This window comes from Somniosus microcephalus, chromosome 2 (genome assembly GCF_052327205.1).
Source record: "Somniosus microcephalus isolate GS21.2 chromosome 2, FLI_Smic_1.0, whole genome shotgun sequence".
NCBI classification, from domain to species: Eukaryota; Metazoa; Chordata; class Chondrichthyes; order Squaliformes; family Somniosidae; genus Somniosus; species Somniosus microcephalus.
In genome coordinates, this window is record NC_140988.1 from 285,883,093 (window position 1) to 285,894,716 (window position 11,624).

The 11,624-nt window shown below is 44.6% G+C and overlaps 1 protein-coding gene across 1 annotated transcript in view; it reads right to left on the reverse strand.

Moving 5' to 3' along the window:
- Positions 1–10,408, reverse strand: part of epg5 (ectopic P-granules autophagy protein 5 homolog (C. elegans)) — a 237,635-nt gene extending 227,227 nt beyond the window's left edge. Inside the window, exons 1-2 of the mRNA XM_085966023.1 lie at positions 10,375–10,408; positions 9,159–10,303 (exon numbers count right to left, since the gene is read on the reverse strand). Of these exons, the coding sequence (XP_085822149.1) occupies positions 9,159–10,303; positions 10,375–10,408 (1,179 nt within the window). The remainder of the gene's footprint in view (positions 1–9,158; positions 10,304–10,374) is intronic.
- Positions 10,409–11,624: the final 1,216 nt, after the last annotated feature.

Here is an 11,624-nt window from a genome sequence, read left to right on the forward strand (position 1 = left end):
TTGATTTGTGCTTTATCAATGCAACCTCAGTGGGTGCCTATTTTTAGTGCAATGATTTTACAATTTCATAGATTTATCCATGTCTGAGCTCAATTAGTGGCTACATAATGTTGGAGAGAAGTTTGCACTGAAAATTCCAGATAGGTATATGGAATACTCTACTGGAATTATAATTTACACTCAGACCAGAAGTTAATTTACGATGTCATACTAAAGACATGGGTAAGTACTTTGTCATTCTTGCAGTGGTTAGTGCTTACTGATTTTCACACAGACCAGGTGAGTTATCTACTTGCCAATACTCAGTCAGGTTCCCCCAGATCCACTGGCTCTATACCTCATCAGAGCCTTGATCTGGATGTGGATGCAAGAGCTGAATTCCAGAAGAAAAGAGAGAGTCGCTGCCCTAGAAATCAAGGCAGCATTTGACATGTGCAGCACCAATGAGCTCTAACTGAATTCAATGGGGGTCAAACAGAAAAACCTCCACTGGCTGGAGTCATACCGGACACAAAAATGGTTCTGGTTATCAGAAGGCAACTATTGCGGCCCCAGGATATCACTGCAGGAGTTCTTCAAGGAAGCACCCTTAGCCCATCTTTCTTCAGCTGATTCATCAATGAGCCTTCTTCCATCATAAAGTCAGGAATGGAGGTATCCCCTGAAAATTCCACAGTGTGTCTCCTTTCACAACTACTCCGAGGATGACGCAGCCTACGCCAGAGGCATTTGGACAACATCCGGGCTTGGGCTGACAAGCACACAAGTGCCAGGTAATGACCATCTCAAACAAGAGAAAGCACAGATCTCTCTGACCTTAACAGTATCACTATCACCATCACCAAGTCCCCCACCATTGACATTAAGGGTCATAACTGACCAGAAGATTAACTGAAATAGCGCATCAATACTGTGGCTACAAGAGCAGGGCAGCAGCTGGGTATTCGAAGTTGAGTGGCTCACCTCCGGACCCGTCAAAGCCTCTCCACTATTTACAAGGCTCAAGTCAGAAGGATGATGGAATACTCACCTGGATGGGTGCAGCCGCAGCAACATTCGAGAAACTCCACAGCATCCACAACAGCAGTTTGCTTGATTCGCACCCCTGCCACTGAACTCAACATCTACCCCAGTCACCAGTGCATCGTGGCCGTGGTATTTATTATCTACAGCAGCAAAGTTACTTTGACAGGTTCTACCTCCAGTGACCTCTACCATCGAGAAGGACAAGAGCAACAATATTATGGAAACACCCTCGCCTCCACGTCACATCCTAGCCTGACTTGGGCGCAGGTCATCATTCCTTCACCGTTGCGATGCCAATATCCTGGCATTCCCTACTTGACACCATCCTGGAAGGATAATCACAAGGACTGCAGCACTTTATAAGGAGAAGGCACACCACCACCTACTCAGGGCAACTAAGAGTTAAGAGAGTAACTAAAGGCTTTTATTAGCAAAGAACAGAGCATGCCTCTCGTGGTTGACTGGGTTCCAAGAAGGCAGGGGGCTGCAGGTCAATCATCTTTAAACCTGGGCCTGTGTGGGTGGAGCCAGCCGAGGCATGCATAGGTACAACAGTGTGCAGCAGCAACAACAACAACAACGGTTTACCACACTAAGAAACTGCCCCACAGTACACTTCAAAGTGCACAAACATTCAGAATAAATGGCTAGTGCTGTTTTACAGCCCGCCCCCCACCACCGCTGCTGTTCCCGTGACCGGCCTACTGGTTTTTCAGCTTTAGCCTGGTTCCTGGCCGAAGTACATTTCTCTGCCGCTTCTGGATCGTATAGTGACCTCCAACTTCGCCGTCATCTTTCTGCCTCGCAACCGATTCTGCACATCTCCTGGGTCTTCAGTCCCAAGGAAATACCTCCATCCTCCAAAACTCTACCCTTCAAATAGCTTCTGGATTTCATTCCCCTGCTACACCTGTCTTCGAACTTGGACAACAGTTCGCCGATGCTCCATGCCGATTCCACCCTACCTACACCAACTTTATCCCACCACGGGACCTCTGACATTAACTCTGGACTCCCTCCTACTGTCTCCTATCGATTTGCCGTTACTACCAGGATATATGTATCCTAACAATTGCTACAATTGTACAATTTTGGTCGCCTTACCTAAGGAAGGATATACTTGCCATAGAGGGAGTGCAACGTAGGTTCACGAGATGGATTCCTGGGATGGCGGGACTGTCGTATGAGAAGAGATTGAGTAAACTAGGCCTGTATTCTCTTGAATTCAGAAGAATGAGAGGGGATCTCATTGAAACATACAAAATTACTACAGGGCTTGATAGGATGGAAGCTGGGAGAATGTTTCCCTTGGCTGGGGAGTCTAGAACCAGGGGCCACAGCCTCAGGATAGGGTAGGCCATTCAGGACTGAGATGAGAAGAAATGTCTTCACAGAGGGTGGTGAATGTTTGGAATTCTCTACCCCAGAGGGCTGTGGAGGCTCAGTCATTGGGTATATTCAAAACAGAAGTCGATAGATTTCTGACTAGTAAGGGCATCAAGGGATATGGCGATAGGGCTGGTGAATGGAGTTGGGGCAGAAGATCAGCCATGATCTCACTGAATGGTGGAGCAGGCTCAAAGGGCCGAATGGCCTACGCCTGCTCCTATTTCTTATGTTCTTATGCTACGTAACTAGGCCTATGTAACTTGAGTTTTCCCTGTGTGCATTCGCATGTGCATTTTGACTGCCACTCCGGACCTGAGCCCATCACTTCCATTTTCACTTTTATTCTTCCCCTTTTTTTCCTTCTTTTCTCTCTACCCCTCCTAGCCCCCTCTCTCCTGTCCTTTCATTTCTCCCATCTCGGGGACTCTGCCCTCCCAAATCCCTACCCCAACCCTTCAGTACTCAGACCCTCCTACTTTCCTGCCACCGTCCCAGGCTTGACTCCCCTCTTGGATAAGCCTACAGCTTCCCTCTGCCTCCTCCGAAGGGCCCAATCAAGGCACTCGTCGTTGCCTCTTAACGAGCAGCAACCCCAACTCCCCCATCCTACTCTCACACCGACCTTCCGCCCAGCATGCCCACTGGGGGCTAATCTTGCTAATCTCCTTCCCATCCAACTCGCCCCTCCCAGTGCTGATCTTGTGGACTCAGCCAGCGGATCAGCTATCACAGCCCCGCTCCACATCTCCCTCCAGAACATCCGTTCACTTGTGAACAAGGCTCTTGCCATTCATGAGCTTATTGTGGATGATTGCATCGTCACAATAGCCTTACCGGAAACCTGGCTACGGGGTGATGATGCCTTCCCCTAAATAAAGCCTCCTCGCCTGGCTATACCTTCCACCACTTGCCCCGCCCAGACCTTCACGGTGGTGGTGTGGATCTTATCACCAAATCACACCGTGGTTTGTCTCCCTACTCTTCTGGCACTTTCTCCTCCTTTGAGCATCTCACCTTGATCCACCCCTCTCACCGCTCATTTAAAATCCTCATTCTCTACCGCCCACCCAAGTCCCATAAAAATTCTCACCGAGATATCTTCACTTCTTTCCTCCCTCAGCACCGAGCGACTTCTCATCCTCGGTGATTTCAACCTCCATCTCAATTCAACATGCTCTTTCTCCTTTGTTCACTGCCCTCCGATCCTCCCTTGGAATAAACGGGTCTTTTTCCGAATGGCGGGCAGTGGCTAGTAGGGTACCGCAGGGATCGGTCCTTGAACCCCAGCTATTCACAATATATATATAAATGATCTGGACAAGGGAACTAGATGTAATATCTCCAAATTTGCAGACGACACAAAGCTGGGTGGGCGTGTGTGCTGTGAGGAGGATGCCGAGAAACTCCAGTATGATTTGGACAGGTTGGGTGATTGGGCAGAAGCATGGCAGATGCAATATAACGTGGATAAATGTGAGGTTATCCACTTTGGTGGCAAAAACAGGAAGGCAGATTATTATCTAAATGGCAATAGGTTGGGAGAAGGGGAAGTGCAACGAGACCTGGGTGTCCTTGTGCACCAGTCGCTGAAGGTAAGCATGCAGGTGCAGCAGGCGGTTAAGAAGGCAAATGGTATGTTGGCCTTCGTAGCAAGAGGGTTTGAGTACAGGAACAAGGATGTCTTGCTGCAGTTGTACAGGGCCTTGGTGAGACCACATATTGAGTATTGTGTGCAGTTTTGGTCACCTTATCTGAGGAAGGATGTTCTTGCCATGGAAGGAGTTCAGCGAAGATTCACCAGGCTGATACCTGAGATGGCAGGAATGATGTAGGAGGAGAGATTGGGTCGATTGGACTTGTACTCGCTGGAGTTTAGAAGAATGAGAGGTGATCTCATTGAAACTTATAAAATTCTGACAGGACTGGACAGACTAGATGCAGGAAGGATGTTCCCGATGGTCAGGGAGTCCAGAACCAGGGGACACAGTCTAAGGATAAAGGGTAGGCCATATAGGACAGAAATGAGGAGGAATTTCTTCACCCAGAGAAGGTGAACCTGTGGAACTCTCTACCACAGAAGGCGGTGGAGGCCAGTTCATTAAATATATTCAAGAAGGAGTTGGATATATTTCTTAAGGCTAAAGGGATCAAGGGGTATGGGGAGAAAGCAGGGACCAGGTAATGAATTTGGATGATCAACCATGATCGCATTAAATGGCGGAGCAGGCTCGAGGGGCCGAATGGCCTACTCCTATCTTCTATGTTTCATCTCTTCCTCCATGTAAACTCCCCAACCCATATCTACCGCCATCCCTTTGACAATGCCATCTCACGCGACCTCACTACACTCATCGTGTCAATCGCAGATAAGGCCACCTCTGATCACTTCCTTGTGTTGCTCTCCACCCACATCCCCCTTCCCCCCTCCCAACCCTACTTCTTTCTGTGTTCACCCCTGGAAAAAAGTCTCTCCCAATTCACTTACAACTGCACTTTCAAAATCCCAACTGTCTAGCCTTTGGCCCTCCATTCACCGCAACATTTCTGCAGCTACCGATCTGCTCAACCACACCCTTACCTCCACCTTTGATGCTCTAATTCCTATTGAAACCATTACTCTCTCGCACCTTGGCCGTTCGCCCGGTACGGCCCTCATCTCCGCTCACTTAAGTCCAAAGGGCGCAGACTTGAACGGATATGGTGGACAACTGATTTAGCCATTCACCGCCAGATCTGGCTGGACCACATAATGCACTATCGGGTCCTGCGCTCGTCTGCCAAAATTGCTCACTATTCCAGGATCATTCTGGAATGCAAAGATAAACCCAGCTTCCTTTCTCTACTGCAAACTAAACATAGAAACATAGAAGATAGGAGCAGGAGTAGGCCATTCGGCCCCTCGAGCCTGCTCCGCCATTCAATGCGATCATGGCTGATCATCCAAATTCAGTACCCTGTCCCTGCTTTCTCCCCATATCCCTTGATCCCCTTAGCCTTAAGAAATGTATCTAACTCCTTCTTGAATATATTTAATGAATTGGCCTCAACTGTCTTCTGTGGTAGAGAATTCCACAGGTTCACCACTCTCTGGGTGAAGAAATTCCTCCTCATCTCTGTCCTAAATGGCTTACCCCTTATCCTTAGACTATAACCCCTAGTTCTGGACTCCCCCGCCATCGGGAACATCCTCCCTGCATCTAGTCTGTCTAGTCCTGTTAGAATTTTATAAGTTTCAATGAGATCCCCTCTCCCCTACACCCTCCCTTCTGACAACAAAAGTGTTAGAAGCTCATGGACTTTTGTCACCAAGATTGAGACCATCCATTCAGCTGCCTCTGCCACTTCCCTTCCTTCCCCTAGCCCACTGGCCCAAGCTTCTTCTAAGGTTCACCCCTGCCCTAGCCCCGAACTCGCATCTTTCTCCGGTATCTCTCCGATCTCCACTCCTGCCCGCTCCGAGCTCATCTTGTCCATGAAACCCACCTCCTGTTCCCACTAAACTGCTGACCATCCAACTTCCCGGCTCCCATGTTAGCCGATATTGTTAACAGTTCTCTCTTCTCAGTTACTATCTGCTTCTCCTTCAAATCTGCCATCATCACCCCCTCCTCAAAGAAAGAACCCTTGACCCCTCAATCCTTGCAAACCACCGTCCCATCGCCAACCTCCCTTTCCTCTCCAAAGTCCTTGAATGTGGGGTCGTCTTGCAAATCTGTGCCCATCTTTCCCCGAACTCCATGTTTGAATCCCTCCCATCACGTTTCCACCCCTGCCAGAGCCAAACTGCTCTTATCAAAGTCACAAATGACATCCTAAAGGTAAACTATCCTCCTCATCCCTCTCAACCTGTCTGTAGCTTTCGGCATGGTTAACCACACCAAACTCCTCCAATGCCTCTCCACCGTCGTCTATCTGCGTGGGACTGCACTCGACTGGTTCCATTCTCATCTATCTAATCATAGCTAGAGAATAACCTGCAACGGCTTCTCTTCCCGCTCCCACACTGTTACCTCTGGTGTACCCCCAAGGATCTATCCTTGGCCCTGTCCTATTTCTCATCTACATGCTGCCCCTCGGCGACATCCTCTGAAAACAGTGTCAGCTTCTACATGTACGCTGACGACACCCAGCTCTACCTCACCACCACTTCTCTCGACCCCTCCATGTTCTCTAAATTGTCAGACTCCTTGTCCGACATCCAGTACTGATGAGCAGAAATGTCCTCTCACTAAATATTGGGAAGGCTGAAGCCATTGTCTTCGGTCCCCGCAACAAACTCCATTCTCTAGCCACAGACTCCATCCCTCTCCCTCGGAACTGTCCGAGGCTGAACCAGACCATTTGTAACCTTGGGGTCATATCTGACCCCGAAATGAGCTTCCAACCACATATCCGCACCATCACTAAGGCCGCCTATTTCCACCTTGGGAACATCTACCCATTCTGCAACTGCCTCAGCTCAACTGCTGCTGAAACCTTCATCCATGCCTTTGTTACCTCTAGACTTGACTATTCCAATGCACTCCTGGCCGGCCTCCCACATTCTACCGTCTATAAACTTGATATCATCCAAAACTCTGCTGCCTATGTCCTAACTCGCACCAAGTCCCGTTCACCCATCCCCCCTGTGCTCGCTGACCTACACTGGCTCCCAGTTAAGCAATGCCTTGATTTTAAAACTCTCATCCTTGATTTCAAATCCCTCCATGGGCTTGCCCCTCCCTATCTCTGTAATCTCCTCCAGCCCCACAACCCTCCGAGATATCTGCGTTCCTCTAATTCTGCGCTCTTGAGCATCCCTGATTATAATCGCTCAACTATTGGTGGCCGTGCCTTCTGTTGCCTAGGCCCTAAGCTCTGGAATTCCCTGCCTAAACCTCTCCGCCTCTTTCCTCCTTTAAGATGTTCCTTAAAATCTACCTCTTTGACCAAACTTGTGGTCACCTGCTCTAATATCTTATGTGGCTCGGTGTCAAATATTGTTTGATAACGCTCCGGTGATACGCCTTGGGGCATTTTACTACGTTAAAGACACTATATAAATACAAGTTGTTGTTATTGTTGTTTTAAAACATGTAACACTCCAGAAGCTCAAAGAAATTTCAAGTGTTTCTCTCATTCACTTGTCATTCCCTCAAACATTCGAATTGACTGGGCTTTAATTGCAACTTTTGACATTACATTTCACATTGTAATAACACTTGCCATGAAAACATTCCTTCCAACCTCCTCTTATGCTTTTAGTAGCAATCCTAAATTTATACTTTACATTGCCAATTCAGTGGAAATAATCTCTCATTGTTTATCCTTCAAACAAACGCTTTCAAATTTTTGAATATTTCAGTTAGATTCCCCTCTTAAATCTTCTCTGCTCCTATGAATACAGCCCTAATTTTTCAAATTTCTCATTATAACTAATATAAATGTTACACCAATGGATCTACGTTGCACCTTTCCCACGGCTCCAATATGCTTTCTATGCCGATCTGCCAAAACTGCACGCACTACTCCAACTGTGGCCTAACCGATGTCGAACGGATTCTTCATTGCTTTTTAATTCAATGGCCCTTTTAAAAAATAGAATTTCATGTACTCTTATGTTTTTCTACCTGCAAACTTGTTTAAGTCCTGTATAACTACACTACTAAATCTCACGACTCCTCAACTCTATTGCAAATGTTACCATGTAGGATGCATTTCCATCCCCCCCCCCCCAAAAGTGTACTACTTTGCATTTATCTATATTGATTGAACTGCATGTGCCATGACTGCCCATTCTCCTAAGTTAGCTTAAGCGTTGACCTCCTGCAGTCTCCCACATTCTTCTTCAGTTCTCCATGTTCTCTAATTTGATATTATTCCAAAATTTGGGGATTTCCCTCCCCGCAACCCACCTCCCAGGTTTGCTTAAAGAATGCATGAAACTAATGTCAGAACTTTGGCTGGATTAGCATAACTTCATGCTGTCTAAATGCATCGCTATAAATGGTACCAACTGCATAATTGTACTACTGATACTATTCAGGAGTTAATGCATATAAAGTGATAGAGTACATGGACATCTGGCCAAAAAAATTCAATCACCACCTAACCAGGAGCTCTGACAATCTGAAAAAAAACGGAAAAAAAAAACTAAAGAACAAAACTGGAATACAACCAAGGTGGCAGATAAGAATTAGGAGCAAAATAACTAAATAAAATAAAATCAAGAAAGTAGATACATACTGGATAACAATCCCAGCCTCCATCTTTGAAGAGGGGGCAACAGCATGGCATAGAACACCAATAACAGAAAATTAAAAACACACAAAAATATAAGCTTTATTGCTTACCCAGGTGGTTTAAAAAAAAAGATTCAACAATTGCTATAGATGCAGCTTTAATTGTGTGTGCCCTTTGTCATTAGTTTTGAAAGTTTCTTCTTGGAGTCTCATCAGCTGCAGTCTAAGCAAATGAAGAAACTTCAGATGTCTTTATTACTACATTTCCATGTATTGATACCAGCATGAACCAAATGATTATACCACCTGGACAGGCAATTTTATCTAGAATACATTAGCTAGATCAAACATAGAATTCAATGTCCAGTTCTGATCTCCAATTTTGCAATAGTACACCAATAAAACTGAACTAAAGACAATTATGTTGATTCTTAGATATAGAATTCATTAATGAGTGATGTCTATTGTGATTACAAGTTTGGAGAGTAGATCAATTGAGCAAAACTAAAAACAAAAACTGACCTGGATAGTCAGTTGCTCTTCCTTGAATGTCCACAGCCTTTTTTTGATACTCTTATAATCACACATCATCGTCTGCAGTTCTGCTTCAGCCAGCAGAAGTTGTTTTCTACATCTCCCATAGTTCATAAGAAGTTCAAAAAGGTCATTTTTATCCTGATTGGCCACAGAAATAAATTCTTCAGTATATGCATCAACATTTTCAAGCCATGAACTTAACGCAAACATTTTCAGCTCTTCTTTTGAAAATGGTACAATTTCTGGTTCACGTGGAATCTCTGGATACAGTGTCCTGGGTGAAACCTGCTCTATGAATGCAATTCCAGGGTCTCCCTTGACCTCCAATGGCAAATCAGGGTACAGTCTTTCAAAGGTCAACTGTACAGGAAGATCTGCCATGATGTTATGCAGCTCCACATCAACTGTCTCTCTCACACCATCATCCAGTGTTAAAATAGCAGGTGTTTTAATGTCCTTGCTCCTCGTTACCTCCTTTTCGTTCAAATCAACTGTTACCTTCTGTGAAGAAATACTTCCAGAGTGCAATATAATTTGGTCCAACGAAGCACTGCAAACAGCAGATTCAACATCACTAATAGCTTGCAAATGTTCTTGTTTTTCATCAATAACAGTCTTACTGGAGCAAGGCAGTTCATCAGCTTCTGGAATATTAGTGCTCTCCGGCACCTCTTGGAGCACAGCATTATGGTAAGGGCCATGGTGTGAGCTTAACTTTTTTGTCTGATCCACTTGAATCTGTTGATCTTTACTGTCTAACCCAACATGCTGTTTTGAATCAATTACAGATTCAACAATTGCCAAGGGCACAGCTTCTATAGACGATTCAGACTCTCTAATATTTTTCACAGTCATCTCAGCTACCAGCAAACCTGGAAGCAATTGGTGATCCTCAGTTTGCCCCTCCACATTAGGTTTTGAAATGGTTTCTTTTTGAGTCTTATCAACTGTAGTAAAAGCAGGTGAAGAAAGTCCTATTTTTTTTATTGTACTAGAAGCTGATTCAGGTTTTGAACTTTCTTTTTTCTTGATCTCTGTAGTAGCTTTTTTCTTTTTGTCCTGAAAAATCAAAAACACATTGCAGATTAGCCCCTCTTTCAATATGGTTTCACATGCATCAGTTTCACTTTCTTATTCATTCACCATCTCATAACATTGGGCCCTTGTGTTTAAATTCTGTAGTCACAAGTTTCCATCATGCCTTCATCCAAGAAGAGAAAGATCAAAAGTGCCATGCGTTTCAAGAGAAATGGAGAATTTCTTTTTCTTTGCGGACATGAATGGAAAGCCCATATGCTCCACCTGAACCAGGATGGGACCCGTGTCCTAGCAGAAAGGGTAAACAGGGAGATGGAAAAGGCTTTAAACTAGTATGATGGGGGGGGAATCTATAAGAAACGTAACCAACCTAATTATAAACAAAACAGGAAAAGAGAGCATAGGAAAGAATAAAGTAAGGGAGTACATTGATGGCAAGGGAATAAATAGAGTTATAGAACAGGAGTCTAAAAAGATGGTTAAACATATAGTGAGAGGAAATCCTATTAAAAATGAGTTAAACTGTACAGCAAAGCACACAGTGTCCATAATAAAACAGGGGAGCTGGAGGCAATCATGCGTTGCGAGGAACCAAACATAGTAGGGATTACTGAGACATAGCTACAGAAAAATCAGGACTGGGAATTAAACATTGCAGGGTATAACGTATTTAGAAAAGATAGAGAGGGGAAAAGGGGAGGTGGAGTAGCTGTATTATTAGAGATAACATAATGGCAGTAGAAAAAAAGTGACACAGCTATCAGCAAGACAAAAATAGAATTCATATAGATAGAGATAAAAGATAATAAAGAATCAATCACACTAATAGGTGTAGTCTTTAGACCACCTAATAGTAGAAGGGAGGTGGAGGAAAAACTATGCAGACAAATTAGGGAAATTAGTAAAAAAACAGAATAATCATCATGGGGGATTTCAACGACCCCGATATTAACTGGACAGAAGAGGTAGGTAAAGGGGATAAGGGAATAGAGTTCCTACAATGTGTGCAGGACTCCTTTCTAACTCAATATGTAAAAAGCCCAACAAGGGAGGATTCGCTGTTGGATTTAGTAATGGGGAATGAACCAGAGCAGACAGGAAAAATAAAAGTTGAGGAACATCTAGGCAATAGTGACCATAATATAAAATGCTTTAAGATGAGATAATTGAGAAGGACATAAGTATGATGAAAACCAGGGTAATAAATTGGAGAAAAGTTGATTTTGAGGGGCTGAGAATAGAACTTGGGAAAATGAAATGGGCAACAATATTGGCAAACAACATGTAGAACAGCATTGGGAAACATTTAAAACGGTGTTCAACAGAGTGTAGGAACAATATATTCCACTAAATGGAAAGAACAAACTAAACACTAATGAAACTCCAGGGATGAATAAAGCCATAAGGGAACAA